We start from the raw sequence: 20,221 nt of genomic DNA, 5'->3' as shown, positions 1-20,221 counted from the left end.
TGCTCGCGAATGATTATCGTATCTGTGGTTCGAAATTTAAAGTCTATATTTGACGTTTGCAATGTGTAAATACTGCATTCTGAACGAGTCCGTTGTGCAAATTTACCAATTTACCTTTGGCTTGTATTATGCCAAAATGGTCTTTTTGGCAATGGGTTAAAGTCGTCAATGATTAATAGGTTATTTTTGTAAATCTACAGGAATGCATGTCGAGTTTGCCCATTCATTATGGGAGCTAAAATTGTTGCATGCATAAGCCCGAATGCCACATGAAAGGTTTACATCGTTTGAGTTCGGTTTTGCTGTAAACTTCAATAGGATTTAGCGACCCGATTTTTCCTTGTTTAGTTGGTTAGGACTGGGTTTTTTAATTACCTATTCGAGTGAGTCATAAATAGTTCACTTATTTTGTGGAGTTTATGACGTCAGATAAAAGAAAAACTACTGTGTAATTTACTTATTCATGAAAGTCATGCATAAGAATCGTCGTCATGCACAAAATTAATGAGTAAATTATTGTTTTTAATGAATGCATGAGATGATAACTCATCCGTAGTAAAGATAGCATAATATGCTATCTTAACTCCCTTAACTCCCTTATATTATAAGATATTATAAGGGAGTTAAGTTAGATCTGAAAAGTAATGCTGAAACACGCATAAATTTACACCCGTGATAAAAACCCAAAGAAAACTCGATTTAAACAATCATTCATCGAATCAGCCACGGTGGTCTCTCGTTTGATGCATTGCATGATTGCCTATCTGTGTGCATGTAGGTAACGTGGCGCCGATCTGCTTCATTTATCTACTGCATTTGCTTTTAGTTTTTAGTGCGGTTACGCCACGCCGCTCCCATACAAACAACGGCGTATGAGCGGAGTAATTATAGGGATGAAACACCGTTTCAGATCGAGCGGGATCGTGTCGGAAATAACGTAGAATATCGGTCAACACAGACTCGACTCACATCATGGACTCTGAATTAATTGCAGCACTATCGCACCGGCCGCGGCGCGCGCGGACGCCTCGTTCGATTTTCGAACGAAACCCCGCGAACGGGAAGGCGGGAAACATTTTGAAATTGTTTATGGATTAATTTTTTTCAATAATACTCGTTTTGTTTTTAAATTTTGTCGGTTGTTAAAAAGTTTTGTGATAAATAGTAATTAAATTTAAATGTTAAAAATTGTGCCAATCTTCAGTGTTTTCGAGATAAAACTTGTGCAAAAATAACTAATCAGTAAGGTTAAAGATCTCCGCTGTTTCGTTCGGACCGATAACGGGTGCAAATGTCTCAAAAGACAGAGCTGCTCGTAACTGCGAGCGAAGCACACGGTTACTGGAAATAAGTAAACAAACAGTGAATCATTAAGCGGTTATCAATGCAGGATGGCGTGTCAGGCCGCGAGTTGGATTCCGAACGCCGTCGCGACAATACTGCGGGCCGACAGCACGGCACAGCCAATAATCGCTTGGCTAACAACTATACGCGATTCCACGGAAGAATACGATCCTTTAGTGACAGTGAAAACGGATTTATCGGACTCTGAAGACTCGGAGTCCACCACAACTACAACACCGGATAGCGCATTTGATGAAATACTCTCGCAGTTAGGAAAAGAGATTTATAAATTAGACGAATATCAGAAGATCTTAGGTCCAGAGGAACAGGAAGTATCATTGAGCATTTTAAATATCTTCGACGAGTGTTTGGAGGGATTCGAAAACGGTTTCGAAGTGAAAGAAGTAGGAAACAGTTTTGAAGTGACTCCGGTACAAATATGTGGGCCGAGTGAAAACTGTGATGTTACAGTGAAAGAAAACGGTGTGGCCAAGGCCAAGGCAAACGGCGACGAGTGTAGCGATTGTGAATCGACTTTATCTGACGTCTCTTTCGTTACTAGCACGCCGGCTAAGTGTGAGAAAGTGAATGTTGTAAACACTATTTTTTACCAAGGTGAAGGCACGCCGGTCCCGCCGAGGCGGTCTAGGTTAAAAACGCCATCGTCTAGTTCATCTTGTTACGACAATATGGAATTAAAGACTAGTGTAAACAATGGGGTTAAGCGAGATAGCGACAGCGATTCAGAGAGTACATGTTGGAGTTATAAAGAATGTAGCGACGCTGACGATTCTAAAGACAGGTACGCGACAGTCTGGTCCCAGTCCACTGGGTTCCACAATTCCGATGAGATTTTACGAAGGGTGTTATCGCAGAACCACGCGACTATATCGCGATTGTCTTTCGATACGGCCAGTGACTTCACGCCGACGCAATACTCGGTGTACGCGCTGCACGAGGTGGGAGACAGGTGCGCAGTCGACGCCATGACGCCGGACAAGCCTGACGACGGCGGCTACGAGCCGGTCCGCGACGCGATCACCACCGACGAGAACATTTACGAGGAGATCGAGTACGGATACAGTTTTACGGACGAGGGGTGCTCTTGTGGCGGCAGTGTTGAAGTAGAGAGTTGTTCCATCAGTGCGAGCTCCGAAGGAGTCGGTAGAGACAGTCCTGTGTACGCAAATTTAACAGACAACGATGCATATGCGGTCACCGCAGACGTCCTTTACTGGAGAAACGTTTTGCTACTGGACCCATATTACAACGAAGACGAAGAAGATGAGGTAAGTGGTTAGATCATTGCAAATATTGCAATGCGTGTTGAATTAATTATTGTATATAAGGCGGCTTGCGTCTACACCTCTTATATGTACAGCGTTTCCTGTTGTGTGTGTCATTAGTTTCGTTAAATAAATTGATCCCGGTTAGCGTTAAGAGTGAGCAATTTAGTTTTAATTAAACGGAAACAATGACTAATTGAGAACAGCAGTAAGGTCCCTGTAATCATAATAACACAAATAATAATATTACAACGCCTGCTAAATAAATGCAAAACAAAATGGACATTGCAATGCAACTTTATTGCGAGTAAATATATATAAAAACTCAATAAACCACAACCACAATGTGCCTAATAAGTATAATAACATCCTATTAGAAAAAAAATATAATCGATTCCACACTGTTTTCAAGTTACATAAAGTTTTTTATCGAGTTAACATAACATCAAACCACCTTCTACATAGTATGCATCCTGACTTACCTACTGCCTGATAACTTGCCAGTATTACGACATTGGCATAACAAATCAAACGACTAACTGGAATCAAAAACAATTTGCATTATTCGCTTCGGAAGCAATACGCATATTGAAATTTAAAAAGTTTGCTCGCACGTTCTGACGTTTCATTTTGGCGCGAAAACGCCAATGTCAACCACAGACACAGGAACTAGTGATGGCCTTTCAATCGTAATATCGTAAACATTATCGCTTCCTCCATAATTTTATTCACACGTCTTTGAAACAGAAAACTCTTTTACGGCGCCATTTCGTTCCATTCATAATTTCGTTCTAAATTTAACTTCGTAACTCCCATTCATGCGCTCAAGTGACCAAATTGAAATGACTTTTAAATTGATTTAGGTGTCTCTGTCTGGATAGTAAATACCACGTCAATATTACCATTCCTCGTGTCAATTTAATAATTGTGTACTCAAGATAAACAATCTCCAGAAACTACTTAATACTCGTGTTTAAAATAGGTAGCAGATTACGATTATAAATGCATCGGCCAACGCCCAACATCCTTAAATTAGGTCATTATATTCCTGTTTAACAATAAGATAATAAAAAAAGCGGCCACGTGCGAGTCGGACTCGCCCATGAAGGGTTCCGTACCATTTATGACGCGTATTAAAAAAACTACTTACTAGATCTCGTTCAAACCAATTTTCGGTGGAAGTTTTCATGGTAATGTACATCATATATTTTTTTAGGTTTATCATTCTCTTATTTTAGAAGTTACAGGGGGGGGGGGCACACATTTTACCACTTTGGAAGTGTCTCTCGCGCAAACTATTCAGTTTAGAAAAAAAATGATATTAGAAACTTCAATATCATTTTTGAAGACCTATCCATAGCATCTATGCATAGATACCCCACATGTATGGGTTTGATGAAAAAAGATTTTTTGTTTTTCAGTTCTAAGTATGGGGAACCCCCAAAATTTATTGTTTTTTTTTTTCTATTTTTGTGTAAATCTTAATGCGGTTCATAGAATACATCTACTTACCAAGTTTGAACAGTATAGCTCTTATAGTTTCGGAAAAAAGTGGCTGTGACATAATCGGACAGACAGATGGACATCGAATCTATAAGGGTTCCGTTTTTTGCCATTTGGCTACGGAACCCTAAAAACCCGGAGGACATAACGGATAGCCGTCTGGGTTTTTTTAGAACGGAATTTAAACTGTTCTGAGAATTAACTTGCGATTAGTTTTTCGAATACCTATCTATTTAATAGGACAGAGGGTCTACCGTGAAAATCGGAATTTTGTTAACTGCCCCTCTATCGCTTGAATATGCCAGAGTGATAGCGGATTCGCGGTAGGCTCTCAGTGTCCTAAAGATTTAAATCAGTTAGGTGCTCTTTATAAAAAGTTAAAATAGTTATATCTAACATCATATATTATTATTTGTTATTATTTTTTCCTGCACCAACATACACAAATGTCTCTGTTTGACCCAATGGTTGACTGGTAGAGAATGCCTTTTGGTATTAAGAGGAATTCCTAGTTGCGATTTTTCCATACAAACGCTCTCGACTGATTCCTCCCTGGATTTTTAACCTAGAGCAGTGATTTTTTCAAATAAGATCAATATCATCAATATCTGTGCCGCTATGTTTTGCTTTTTTGGATTATTTTATTTTGAAGAAAGATACAGCGCCTCGAAAATCGCAAAAACGGCTAAATTGAATTGGCTGTAAAAAAAGGCACAGTATACAAATATGACAAAAAATATCCAAAAAATCAAAACATAGCGGCATAGATTATTTCTTCCTCTTGCAATTTCCAAAATTTCATAATGATTAGTTGCGTTTTGGAGGAGGAAACAGTCGAGAGCGAAACCTCGATTTTTGAGTTTTTTGCGAGTGAATTTCGGTCCGAGCTGCAGTTGTCCTTATCGCACGAATTGGAGGCGGAGACAGTTTCTAAATATACGTACACAGAAGGAATAGTGATGGGCATAACATCCTTATTAGGGATTGCAGAACCGGTACTGTTTTAAAGAACCGGGATTTCTCGGTACTTTCGGAACTGATCTAATTATTTCATTATTTTAAATAAAACGACAGCATTTTGCGATTTGACCACCTTTCGTATTATAATTTAATAATCACATTTTCTTTTATTACGTAGTAGGCAATTTTTTTTAGAAATATAGTATTTTACATTGCTCACACTTGTGCGTCACAAGTAAAAGATAACTACTTTGATGTTTGCCACTAGATAGCAAATTTAATGAAATTACATTGACGAGGGGATTTATATATAAGTATCGCAGTCGTATTGTATAATCCGCCGTATTACATTACGGCTAGTCGATATCAAAATAAGGGCCATTTTGAAATGCGGCGGTTCAACGATTAAGGTATGTTGGGTAAATACCGGATACGGGTGAAGAACGTAGGACATTCATTTCCCCCTAATTTGGCTTTATTTTTTAATGTTGGCAAAATTGTGTAAGACGCCATTTCATTGCGCCTCGACTGTCAGTGTCCCCGCGCCGCTCAGGGAGTCAGTCGGGCTTGTGCTATGTGCAATCACAGAGAGCAAGGTAAATTTCGCGAATTCTTCCTTCTATCCGATCTTCGCTCTGTAATTTATTTTTCGTATTGTGATGAAACTGTTTGTTTTTGTAATTGTGTTAACAGACCTAGCACTGCTGTAGACCGATATCCGATCTTGACCCTTCCAGGTAAAGATCGGACCAGAAACAATCAGATCTTTACCTATTTAAAAAACAGCAGTGATTATCAAACTTTAAATTTTCTTCAATTTACCTACTGACCTTAATTATCACATTTATTGTTTTCTTGATCACACTTTCGTACCATTATTTTTATCCAGTACCACTACCAGCGCGACGGTTACTGACAATGTAATTTTTTTTAATTTCCGCAACCCAAAGGTTGCCTTTTAGCGATAAGACCGCATGTTGTTTACCTGAGCTTATGTGTATGTTTTCTTTTGTATTGTTTTCTTTTATTGAGGTGTGCAATAAAGAGTATTTATATTGTATAGGGATGATGATACATGTTGAAATTTATAACAAAATCGAGTAAAATAGATAGCAAATGAGCAATTTTTCGCAATAAAGTATCTACACATACATAAGGATGCAGAAGTAGATGTGCACGCATACATACATTGCTAGTTTCGGATACAAAATAGAGATAGGGCTTCGAAATTAGTTTCCTTAAAATGCTTCAAGAGGGCTCTCTTTTCCTATATATTTACTTTACTCTTTACATACGATCCTTAAATTTTATCAAAAAAAAAAGATGGTTTATCAACTATATATAATTGCAAAATTAAACCAACGAAATCGAAATTTTAATTATTTTCCATACTTCAAGATGGGCTCTCAGTGACCTTGACCTTTTTAAAGAACTACTTAGTCTTTTTGATTTCTAAGTTTGATTCTTATTTTTTTGGCGACCTTCATTAAAAATAACTGGGCACGATTATTTTTTATTTTGATTTTTGTCCCTCCTACTTAAGTACTTAATATCTTCCAGTACATTCCATTCAATAAACAATACATTTACACTTTCCCTAAACCTGTACAGTTCACGAAATCTTAAATTGTCAAAACTACGCAACGTATCTATTATTTTAGTGGTTTTTTTTAATAATTCGGGTAAACCTTACAATAAGAGGTTTCTTAGCACATTGTTTACTTATCAAATTGCCTTTTTTTGTATCCGGGTTAAGATCGGATACAAAAGGGTAGACACCGGACCTATTTCTTTGTGATACCTTATTCTCTTTCCATTAGAAGCAACTTTTTTTCACCATCCAATGTTCTCCCTTGATGGCAAAACACTCGTTACCCTAAAAAAAAGTATTTCTTATCTTTACACAGGTACAAAACTAAAACCGTTCTATATTGAAGATTACCAAAAAAGGCCGAATCTACGGTTATTATTTAACGATTCGCTACGTACTTCAAGAATCTGTCACGTGTTGAGATCTCGAAAAATCATTTTTTCACGAGTTCTCTCAATTTCAATATTTCAAGGTTTCAATATACATACGTATGCAAAAGCGGCTATAGTTATTAATATTTACAATACTAGTTGATGGAGGGTAGATTTAGTTTTTTTTTTCCTGCCAACAAACTGTACTGCAGTTTGGCAGATTAGTAGTTTAAGGCTTTTTGTAATCTTCTTTTGATTCAAATAAATTAAATAAAAAATAAAAAAATCAGTCCCAAAATTGTCCGGCATTATCCCAACATACTTTACACAGATTGTCATTGCGATATATACGTTCTTCAATAAGGCGGCCCAAGTTTAGCCCCATCGTACTACAAGTTAAATAGATTGTAGTTTAACCATAGGTATATTTATACCTACTTACAAAATTTCACAACACACCGTGATCACTCCCAACTTACTGATACGGATAGGTACAGTCAAGTGTAAAAATATGGGTGTACACATCTTACTCAAAAATATGTCCCATAGCATCTTATTCCAGTGCAATAAGAGCGTAGTACCATATTTATGAGACGATTCTTTCGATACATATTTTTGCACTTGACTGTACGACGACAACCGAAGCTGAGACATCATTCTTTTTTGCAGTTTTTACCTATATGGTAATTAATATCTTTTATATTATATTATAGGTGTAAAATACATTTAGTACAGGTGATAGGGTGTTTGGTATTAGGGTGTAATAGATACAGTATAATATAAAAATTTAAACAATATTACGTGGTAACAACAAAAACAACTTGCGTCGGGCAGCGCAGAATAAATTCCGTCTGGCTCGCGGGCGATGTCGACGGAACGGCGCGCAATGAGCGAGCGCACGAGTCTCGCGTCTGTGTGCGCGCACTCACACTTAGATAGTTTCGGCTCCCGCCCACCGCAGCGCGACAGAAACATAGCTTCAAAAATTCGAGATTTGAAAAGTTGCTCAGCTAGGAATTGCTCTTAAGTTCGCCATTTGTACATTTTTCTTTATGTGTGCAATAAAGTTTAAATAAATAAAATAAGTAAATAAATAAAAAATAAACATCAAATTTAAAGTCGTTTTATCCAATGTCCTTTTATAATTATATCAATAAATATTGTTTTTGAATTGCGTTTCCTTTTTAACAGGAAGGCAAATATCACATAAATCACTCGCACAGCCGCAATGAAACTTTTTAAACCGAGTTTTTGTTTATTTTGTGTATGTGAATTTTTTGTATAATTTATTAATAATTAATGATTTGTGACATTAAAATATTATACTTATGCCTTAACCATTTCACGAAACAAAGACGGCAGATTAAAAAAATAGGTAGTAAATGAATGGTTGATTTAATTATTAGCCATAGATTTTTTTACTCGATTTTTTCTAGGAACTCTAGCGATACTTTAGAGTGAATGTCATAGTTTTAACCTAAATTGAACAACACACTTATTATTTTATACGTTTAAACGTAAACTAAATAGATAAAGTAATCATACTTGGCGCCCTGTTTAAAATATCTGATACCCATGACTCTATTTTTTTTAGGGTTCCGTAGCCAAAAGGCAAAAAACGGAACCCTTATAGATGCGTCATGTCCGTCTGTCTGTCCGATTATTTTTGTTTTTTTTTTATTAGAGATAAATCACAATTACATAGTATTTGATCAAAAGCATCGATAAACCAAAATGGTTTGACGCGATTCTTCATTCTATTGGTATAAAATTATTCAATTTTATGTCATTGCGCGATTAAAATATATTTTAAGATTTATTTTAAAATGGCTGTACTGGAATATTGCGCTTCTCTGTGAGCGTTAATAATCTTAATTACACACCAAAATCTTAATTAATTTTAATACGAAGTGTATGAAACATTGAATTTTACGCGCTAGAGCAATTTGTGGCCAAATAAGTCGATCGAAAAAACTACATATTATTAATTGGGTATAATTGTATAAAACAAATAATTAAAAACAACGTAACTGTGTTAGTAATATAAAAGCACTTATGTCCTTTTGGTTCTGGGTGTGGAAGTTGTCATTACGAAGGGATTTACTGTCATTACGGCATCATTAACCGGTTTTATTTTAAGTGATTGTTATTACTATTAACATACAACAACAACGTTTATTTTAGCTAGCGAAGTGTATTAGGAATAGAATACTTATAAAAAATATTGTCATCCTTCTTTTAAAATGATAGTCCTAGTCTTAGTTAATCAAGTTAGAGCATGTTGGGCCATAATTCAAACTGGAAAACTTTAAATAAAATTATATAGGGAGCGTGCATGAACTGTAGGAGGCAGCACAGGAGCCGTCAGATTTTTGGCGCGAGGCGTAAATGTGATGTTTATTGTTCCGATGTCGCCCAAAAGATGGCAGAACCTACTATGCACAAGAAAACACGTGACGTGTAAATGTACATGTTTACGGTTCCGATTCAAGCCACAAGATGGCAGACCCTCCAACGCGCACGGTCCCTAATCTTCATTTCATTGTAACAAGTGTAAGAAACCTAGAAAAAATCATATACATAGATATATACAAATAGAGTAAGTATTTACCTAGATTTTAAATTTTAGTACTTTTTGTAAAATGTATGCAAGAAATAAAAGGCTTTTTTATTTTATATATGTTGGGCCATGCTCTGTGTAGGGTTCCCTAGATACCATTCGGTCAGAACAGGCAAAACGAGGGCTATTAATAAGTATCATGTTAGTACCTACATTACAAGCAGGGAGTGCCTTTTTGCAGCGCTTTCTACGTTTTTTTACTAAGAAAAGAAGATTTTTTGCAATAACTCAAAAACGGCTGGATCAATCATGTTCGCTTAGTTTCCATTGAAAGTATTTATCAAGCTTATGTACTACGATGTTTTTCATATTTTTTGAATCCATGGTTCAATAGCTAGAGAGAGGGGACACATTTTTTTCTTTCGGAGCGATTATTTCCGAAAATATACATTTTATGAAAAAATGGTTATTGGTGATTCGTTTTGAATGACTTATCCAACGATACCCCTCACCGTTGGGTTAAACAGAAAAAAAAAAACATTTTGTATGGGAGGAAGGCGACCCTAATTTTTTTTTTGTTGTAAATAGTTTTTATTGTATCGTTCAGTTTGTATCTAAAGTAATATAGTGACATACATACAAACATTCATACATACAATATAGGTAACTATACGCGGAAACTTCGAGTATTTTCATAGTAAAACAATATTTATTTGTCTCTCTAAAAAACCTAATTGCGACAAATACTAAATTAGATGTTTACTTGTTTAATAAATTACAATAAAACTTTATATTTCCGGTTTTGCCATGATAAATACACCAATGTAGTTTATACAAAAGTAGTATACTAAACAATTACTAAGTGTTTGGATTGTAAATTGTTTAGAATTTATCATTTGTCCACTCACTTCCTTCCTAGAAATCCTAAAGTAGCAATTGAAAACTTATACTAACTTAGACTACTGTGTCAGTGGTCATTTATTTGATGGCATGACGTGACGTACGCGTTTGCGTTAAGTCTCATTTTGTATGGGATTTTGAGTTTCCGCGGTGTTTCACAATCTTTACTCATTAATTTAACTATTTATTTAATTTTAATTTAATTCATTTTGAGAAGATGTGACACAGGAACGCTGAAAGAAAAGCAAAATGTACTGCGATGACAAATGAAATATAACGAAAATTTACGTGGTAATTTCCTCATATCAACGATTATCGCTTGACTTCTTGAGTCCAAGCTCTCCGGAGAGTAAGGTACACAAAATAAGGCCCAACCATTTTTTATTTTTTATCCATTTATTTATTTTTTCTCAGTTTAGGCATTTTATAATATGAATATAAAAATACAAAAGTCATATAAAAATAATACATATATACATATTATAAAAAAAAACCTAACCTAGCGTGCCGCCAGCAGCGGGGCAGGGCCCAAGCTGCCTGTGGTCAGGGCCGCCGAGATAGGAACCGACGGTGATCTTGGACACAACTATACGCGCTGTGTCCAAGATCACCGTCTTCTGCATCTGATCCTTGATCCAGCCACACAGCGAGAGTCTCTCAAGATGTTGGTCGGGACTCTTCGCTATGAGACGTGACGTGCGCGTTTGCGTTAAGTCTCATTTTGTATGGGATTTTGAGTTTCCGCGCTGTTTCACAATCTTTACTCATTAATTTAACTATTTATTTAATTTTAATTTAATTCATTTTGAGAAGATGTGACACAGGAACGCTGAAAGAAAAGCAAAATGTACTGCGATGACAAATGAAATATAACGAAAATTTACGTGGTAATTTCCTCATATCAACGATTATCGCTTGACTTCTTGAGTCCAAGCTCTCCGGAGAGTAAGGTACACAAAATAAGGCCCAACCATTTTTTATTTTTTATCCATTTATTTATTTTTTCTCAGTTTAGGCATTTTATAATATGAATATAAAAATACAAAAGTCATATAAAAATAATACATATATACATATTATAAAAAAAAAACCTAACCTAGCGTGCCGCCAGCAGCGGGGCAGGGCCCAAGCTGCCTGTGGTCAGGGCCGCCGAGAGAGGAACCGACGTACTATACGCGCCGTGTCCAAGATCACCGTCTTCTGCATCTGATCCTTGATCCAGCCACACAGCGAGTCTCTCAAGATGTTGGTCGGGACTCTTCGCTATGAGACCGTTCGCTGAAACGACTATGGGGACATTGACTATCTTTTATTATTGTTATGTTAACTTATGTTAAATATTAGATTTTTCGTCTATGGTACTAGCGGACTAGGACGCAAAATTTTAACCCTAAACTTAAGAAAAAAAATATTTTTCGAAGTTAGCAGCTTTAAGAACCGGGCCTTATTTGGTGCAGGTACCTTACCTACTAATCTTCTTCCTCGCGTTATCACGGCTCATGGGGGCCTGGGGTCCGCTTAGCAACTAATCCCAAGTATTGGCGTAGGCACTAGTTTTTACCTTACCTACAAATAAAAACTTATAAACCTTAGGTAGTCAAAGTTACAAAACTCAAGTTTTGCAAACTGACAGGAAACAAATACCTATTTATGTATTCATATAGTGCCTAAATGTACTGATTCTATCGCTAACTACATGTCTAGTTGCAATAACTAAATTCAACATTACACGCGAACATTACCCTCCTTTCCGTGGCAGTGTGGAAACAGTTGACCAACGCTGCATTAGTGTTGCAATGTTAACCTAAAATTGATAATTTATTGAGGATATCTTATGTGAGTATAAATAGTTTCTTGATTTTACTAAGAAATTAAGAATGATGACATAATTTTGGACTATTTAGTTTTTTTAGGTATGTGTTAATACAATACTGGCAAAACATTGAAATCAGTTCAAAAAACGGCAATTACAGTTGTTTTTCAGTGTAGGTAGTTATCTATTGTAACATTTGTAACATAACTAAGTAATGTTTTAAGTAGTCAGAACTCTGGCTGTAAAAAACCCTTTTTTGGCTTAGTAGTTAAGAAATATAAAACTCTGTGGTTAATTTAATATATCGAACTTTAATAAATAATATAAAAGTAGGTAATGAAAAAAAAAAGCCTATACCTATACGTTCCACTGCTGGGTACATATCTCATGCGCGAGAGGGCTTGGGCTATTAGAGCAAGTAAATTGTCTTTTTACAAGGGGCCTCTGCGTGTTGGCTTCGACTCCACGCACGCCTACCAAATGTCCGGGACCCCATGGTTCCGAGATTATCTAAAGGATGAACAGAATAATAATAAACCTACCTATTTGGAGGTAAAACAAACGTTGGTAGGTAAACCAATTATAGTACCTACCTATTGTTTTGATTGAGTGGCCGACGAGTCATTCTCTGTTCCATTTTTATACTTATGCAACCATAAATCAAGTACTTACCTGTAAGCGTCGCTGGAATACCAACACTGAAAGACATCAGAGCAAAACCCATCACTTTCAGGAATTTAAAACTTAATATGCCCCGTCTATTTTTTCGCGCCACGGTTTACCGACCCCTGCCACAGGGGTACTATACTTTACAAACTACACATGATCTTCATCTTTTTTCGCGCACGGTTTACCGACCCCTGCCGCCGGGGTCCTGTACTTTACATTTTTCGCGCACGGTTTACCGACCCCTGCCGCATGGGTCCTGTACTTTTCATTTTTCGCGCACGGTTTACCGACCCCTGCCTCAGGGGTCCTGTACTTTACATTTTTCGCGCACGGTTTACCGACTCCTGCCGCAGGGGTACTGTACTTTACACTATTATTACGTAACTGCGAGATATCGCAAGCGGAGCAAAAAGCTCATTGCGAATACGGCGCGTGCGCTCCAGGTTGCCGGTAGGCTGCGCGCGCATGCGAGCCGAATCAACCGTACCAGTGTAAAATGGCCTTTAAAATAGCAAAGATATATACAACTCCGTATAGATAAATAGTCTAAGAAAAAAACGTGCCTCGAAACGTCAGGAAAAAATTCGAGGCGATGCCAACACCGTTTGATATTTAACCATATCAATCAAATAACCATATGTCATTCTAGGAGTTTTAGTCTTATCGAAAGATGGCAGTAAATTTAGTTGGCTACAAAATTTACTTTTACAACACTCTGACAGCCTCTACTCTAAGTATAGCTACTAAATTCTCTTCAAAAAAAATTATAAACGGTACTCACGCCCGTCAAGTCTAACAAGCCCCAAGCCCTAATCATATTTGTCATTATCTGTCATTTATGTGTGTCAGAACATGTGTGTGTGTGTCAGAACAGCCATATATCCGACCCGACTAAAAAACCACAAGGGTTCGACCTTCCTCGGAAAATCTGGTGCCGCCTGAACAGGCTGAGAACCGGACATGGCCGCTGCAATTCAGCCACACACAAATGGGGATGGACGGCTTCCCCACTTTGCGAATGCGGAGAGGAAGAGCAGACCATCGAACATATTTTCCAGCGCTGCCCACTCCACTCATATCCTGGGCCTCCTGAGGACCTAAACATCGTGACACCTGACTTAGTTGCCTGGCTTAGCAACCTCAAGGCTACACTCTGATTGCCCTCAATAGAATGCCATACGATTAAATAAATAAATTTATGTGTGTTAGAAAGTGACAAGATTAACAAAGGTTTGTTAAGTTTTATAAATAAAGGGGTCAGTAAGAGGGCCAATCTGACTCGGGAAATATTACTGGGTCGTAAATGTACCTATACAGGGTGACCTTAGCCATTGGACAAACCCTGAAATCCCACGTAGGGTTACTTCTCAGGAATATGACGTTAATATTTTTTTAATTAGAACAAAAGATAAAAAAATATTTTTTTCGAACAAAAGTTATTTGCAATAATCGACAACAAAGGAAACACACTGTGTTAATCTTTGGCAGTGTTTTTGACAATTTGTTCGAAATAAAAAAAATCTATTCTAACTTTTGTTTGAGGATATTACCTTAGGAGTTTAGGAGCTACTAACACATACAGGCTGCTCCAAAGTAAAAAAATGGTAATTTGTTAATTTCTTCGAAACCGCTACACCGGTTGTTATGATACTTTGTATCTTGGTTCTAAATACACTAATGCATAATTATGTACATTTCGGCTTTGTCCAATGGCTAGGAACACACTGTATAGATTTCTTATTTCTTACTGTACCAATCTTGACGAATTACTGTTTGCCACTTAAGGTAAATATTAAGTGTGCCTTTTGATTTTTCTTAGGTGCAATAAAGTTTTAAATAAATGTATTATTTTTATACTTTTCAAGACAAAAAAATTCAAATTGGCAATAAAAATGCTCACAATTTTGATATTCCCGAAAATATCGGGACCGCTTTTGCGTGATACAACCTCAATCAGAAATTTCCGTAACAGGAAAGATATTTTTATTTGTATATGACGTTGATAGGTCTAAAAAACACGTGCAAATTTTGGGACAATAAAATAGGGTTGTTTCCAATTTTTTGAAACGCTTGTATTGCGTTCTATATTAACTAAAAGTTGCCCTAAAATTCAACTTTTATACTAAAAACGGCTTTAAATATGTTAAATTAACAAAATATATTTTGACAGATGCTTTCGCGCCCAAAACGCTCTTTGAAAATTGTGTGACGTCACAGTTTACGGTTTGACACATAACTTCATACACACGTAGAAGATACAAACTGTCAACGGACATTTGTAATTTGTTGTTTATCACCTGACTGTCAACAGTGTCAATCCGAGAGTTGTGACGTCATCAGAATCTTCAATGACGTTTCCAGTTTGGTCACGTGACGTGTGCCAAAAGATATTTTAAATTCAATATTTACAAAAATATGGTCATTACAGGTCCCCTAAAAGTAGTTTAACATGTTCTTATAATCCAAAAGAATTTATTGGGATACAAATCTGCCCTAAGATTTGTAGATGGAAACAACCCTATTATCATTAAATACATCATCTTCCTTGACCAGTCAAACAAAACTGTGTATACTGGTCATAATCCTTAGATTCTGCAACTGTTAGGAATGACACGTTAGTTTTTTTACTGAAACCGACGAAGTGTATCCATGTAAATATACGGTTTTCTTTTCCATTTACATTGCTAATCAGTTCAAAATTGTACGGCAATGAGCAGGGTGATTAGGGATGGTAATCGTGTCCAATAACCTCTCATTTAATTACTGAACAATCTCTGTTTTTGTATAAAATTAAATAATTGGTATTTATCGACACAAATTTATGTATGTGTATTTAATGTAATAGTGTGTAATTAAAATGCTACCAAAGGTTGTCTAGAAGGGATCGCTCTTTAGCGTATAGACCGCCTGTTGTCTGCCTCTATCTTTCATCCATTGTTTTTCCGGAAACTGTAATTTTTACTGAGGTGTACAATACATTTTCATTTTAATTTCATTTCATTTATTCATAAGCAATTTGTACATCGTATTTGAAATTAAGTACTTATACATTAAAATAGTCACAATAACATATACATAATACACACACATATTACACGTTAATTACACGTACAGAGTATGATGTTTATCGTTTATCTAGTAGCTTATTTCTCTTTCAATTTGCATAGATTATAAGTGAAAATTATAACCCTATTTTCACCTCCTTAGTGCCACTTGCACCATCCCACTAACCCGGTTAACCGGTTAAACCTGGAGTTACTATTGTTACCAGTACCATTTGACACTAAGTTAACGGTTTTACCGGTTAACCCCGGGTTAGCGGGATGGTGCAAGTGGCGCATAGATACTTTCGAAAATTGCAGTCCAATTTTCATCTCCTTAGAGAGTTTCAAAGAAGCCTTTATTAGTGGAACTCTAAAATATTTGAGGAATATATGTTTTAAATTTCAAGGGACACCCCACACCTCCCGAGCGTCGGGTGGTATCAGTTCTATGGCTGCTGCTCGACGCAACGTTGGCGCAACTGCGCAGCGACGCCATTTTCCATAGCGCTGACTAGACGCCGACGCTCAAAAGACGCTAGTGTAGGGTGGCCCTTAGTGGTAGTAGTAAAACACTTTTTGTACACAAAGAACATATAACAGGAAAAAAAACACACCATTTGTACAAAGGTGAACTTGTTCCTTACAGGGATCTCTTTCAGTTAACCTTTGAGCAATTGAGGGAGAATTTGGAGACCGGTAGACATGTTATCAAAACCGGTTATCAGAACTGTACTAAACGGCGTAAAAAACGGCACATATTTTAGATAAAGTTCCGTCCGAAAGCCATAAGTTTTTAAATTTGCCTTTAGCGATGCGACCGATTGACACTGTAAGGAAGACGGTAAGGATTTCCATAATTTGACAGAGTACACAGTAAAAGACCTTTAGGCTATGCCCTTAGGCTGTGCGGTGTCTGTCAGTATCAGTACCCAAGATATGAAACTGTGTAAATGTTTTATAATTAAGACGTTACTCAGTTGGAGTGGACATATGACCCTGGTATAACTAAATGATATCACGTATTCAATGTCGAATACCTTGTTATGTTAGTATGTAATTAATCACGCCTACGAAACGCACCTTATAAGTATTTGGCCTCCGTTATCGTACTTAGGAAAAGTGGCACGAAAGAGCCAGGTTTAGAAAAAGTCTAAATACGAGTATTTTTCGGAAGTTTGTAAGGAATGAGTGAGCTGCACTGAAATAAATGTCGACAACGTAGTACCAAATAATACGATACAAGTAGGAAATTCGCAACGAGTGGCGAATTAATAAACGACCGAAGGGAGTGTTTTAAATCGAAACGAGTTGCGAATTTGCCTTTTCACACGTGTATCGTACAACGTTTTACAGTACACATGGTTTACCGCACTAGTGCGATAGTTAGTACATTACGTAAATATGTCGAAAATTTTAAGGGCCGTATGTACTGTAAAATGTTGTACGATACATGTGCTAATAGGCAAATAAGCAACTCGAGTCATTACCATTTCAGCAGGTAGAAAAATCGGCTACCTAATTTGAAAAATGTAGGTGAATTTCTCTTTTTTTTCTACTGACAAAGTGGGTTTTCCAGAGTATATTTTTATAGGACTTCGCGAACTAATGTATAGGTAGGTAGGTACACCGGGCAGGTTTGTTTGTAACAACACAGCGAATTTAGGATATTTATTACAATTTATTTCTTATTACTTAAGTTGCTAAAGTTGTTTTTTGAATTATTTGATTTACTTCATAATTTTGGTTTGGCATGCCTATTATTTCTTTCAGTGTAACTTAACCAAATTGCCTATAGCTATAATTTCATAAATTCCTTAAATCGTGCATTTCGCGGTTTCTTTAACACATTGAGTACCGGGAACCCACTCGGCGGGTTCTCTGTTCGTAGTCGCTTTCCTCTACAAAGCGGGAAAACGCTGGGATCAGATCATCAGCTACGATCGTAGCGCTAGGAAAAAGTTGATAGCGTATGTGTTAAAAGGTTTATTATAATATGCGCGTTTTGTCAATCAATTTAAGAGGATCGAATATAGTTTGTATAAATTATCAAGTCACATTTAAAAAATTCTTCATAGGCAACCCTATTTCCGATTAATAACTACATTGACAAGCGGTTGTAATTTCTTCTAATCACCCATAATTAATAATCAAACGAACTTACCTGTGAAGTTTGATTACAATTATGCGAGTATCCAAATCCAAGACAACAAATATAATTTACTAGCAGCAGTACACGTTATCGTGCAGTCCAAGTCACACATTTTAGAGATTATAGTATTTAAAAAACAAGTTCGCGCTGTCCCTCTCACTCGCTACGCTGCGTTCCTGCTTCGACATCGCTCCTCCAGTACTCATTATTTCAGAGTTATTTTTGTGTTATTAACAGAGACTATTTTATTTTCATTTTTGGGGATGGGGGGCGGGTCTTTGTTGTCTTGGATTTGGATACTCGCATAATTGTAATCAAACTTCACAGGTAAGTTCGTTTGATTATTAATTATACTTCGTATCCAAATCCAAGACAACAAATATAATTTACTAGCAGATGTTCAGAGCTTTGTATTTAAATTCAAATCCTGAATGCGAAAATAAAATAAAATATCGATATCAAACCAGTATGTTACGAACATACTGATATTATTGATTTTGACTAAAGAGAACAACGTACCACCTAGAAGTTATTGATTTATATCCAATTTAAATAATTATTTATGTATCCACATAGTATAAATGTAAAATGTATGTATAGCATAATAAAATTAAGGAGTGAAATTGCTCTTGGTATTTCATTTCGTTAATATTAAAAAAGTATAAAACTTTCTTTGATTTCACTGTAGTATATTGATAAAGTTGTATATATCTTAATATTCACAAGGTACAACTATTTTTATGTCATTTACAAGCCAGGGCGCCATTAAGTGTAAATGTGTTTTCAAGCTTTAGTTGGCTCTAAATAAGTTTTAGATGGGCATTTTCTGTCTGTAACCATATAAACAAACCATTTTGTATAATTTAGAATTTACCAACCTTTCTCTGGATGTAATTACAACGGAGACAAACAAGCATACGGCCTGCCTGATGGTAAACAATCACCGTAGCCTATGAATGCCCGCTACTGCAGAGGTATATTACATGCGCGTTACTGACCCTAAAATATAATCTAATTTTATGTTACGACACTTTAAAGTTAATTTTGAATACAGCAATCAATACTTTCCTCGGTAAATAGCCTTTGAGTGAGGTAGATAAAGGAGAATTTTCTTCATTGTAAAGCTACCATAAATATCAAGGCTATATGTAAGTACTTTAAAACTAAGTCTGGACAATTACTAGTAGAGTATCCTGTAGGTATTAAGTATTTGAAACTTATCACTTTGAAAATATAGATGGACTAATTTTAGTTATTACCACAGATCAAGAAATAGTAATATGATATTATTTATAACTAAATAGCTAATCTCATCTGCTTATGCGTATCTGAACGATGATGGCTACTACGCTAACAAGTGGCAAGGAACTTAGGTAGATTATGTGTTGAGTTATGATATATTTGTGAACAAAATATCTGGCATGACTTGTAACTTGTACTTCATTTTAAGGAGTAACATTTTTTAACGTTACCTACAATAAAACTGTACAGTGTGCATTGCGACGAAAAATGAAAACTATTTAAGCTTTCTTTTACAGCAAGACAATATGACAACCCGAGCATTTACATTTCAGACAATAATAATGTTATTGTTAAAGGATTTCAACCCTTTATTGCGATTATTAATCTAGCTACTTAGCGCAAGCGACTGCAACACGTGGCAGCATAACTCTAGTTGCATGGTTGCACAATTTACAGCACTTATTTCGCGTCGCGGGATAGTGCATCAACGGCGGTTCACCTCTTGTTTGATGCGGCGATGTTCCCCTGAAGTTTGGAGCTGAGAATCCGTAAGTAAATTGTATTGTACCGGATTTATTACATTAGGCTCGTTGATATGGTATATTCTTGACAGCATATCAAAGCTGACGTTTGAAGTTATTAGGAGTATATAACAGCGTGATATGAGTACGAATCATAAATTTGGGTTAAAGGGTTTACAGATATAATTTTTCCTATATGTTGTTTACATACAGCATTTCTTTGTCTGTAAGGGCAATGACATTGCGTACATTTTGTTTAAGGTATTTT

General features: G+C 36.3%; 1 protein-coding gene across 3 annotated transcripts in view; it reads left to right on the top strand.

The window, feature by feature from the left end:
• Positions 1-749: 749 nt before the first annotated feature.
• LOC133528946 (uncharacterized) overlaps positions 750-20,221 on the top strand; it is an 84,146-nt gene continuing 64,674 nt past the window's right edge. Inside the window, exon 1 of one of the 3 annotated variants that reach the window (XM_061866463.1) lies at positions 750-2,633. In XM_061866463.1, the coding sequence (XP_061722447.1) occupies positions 1,392-2,633 (1,242 nt within the window). In that variant the 5' untranslated portion in view covers positions 750-1,391. The remainder of the gene's footprint in view (positions 2,634-20,221) is intronic. The other 2 variants (XM_061866462.1, XM_061866464.1) reach the window with 2 other exon arrangements.

The sequence above is a fragment of the Cydia pomonella genome, chromosome 20, assembly GCF_033807575.1.
Source record: "Cydia pomonella isolate Wapato2018A chromosome 20, ilCydPomo1, whole genome shotgun sequence".
NCBI lineage: Eukaryota > Metazoa > Arthropoda > Insecta > Lepidoptera > Tortricidae > Cydia > Cydia pomonella.
Note: the sequence above shows the minus strand (reverse complement) of the source record. Positions and strands in the feature narration are given on the sequence as shown.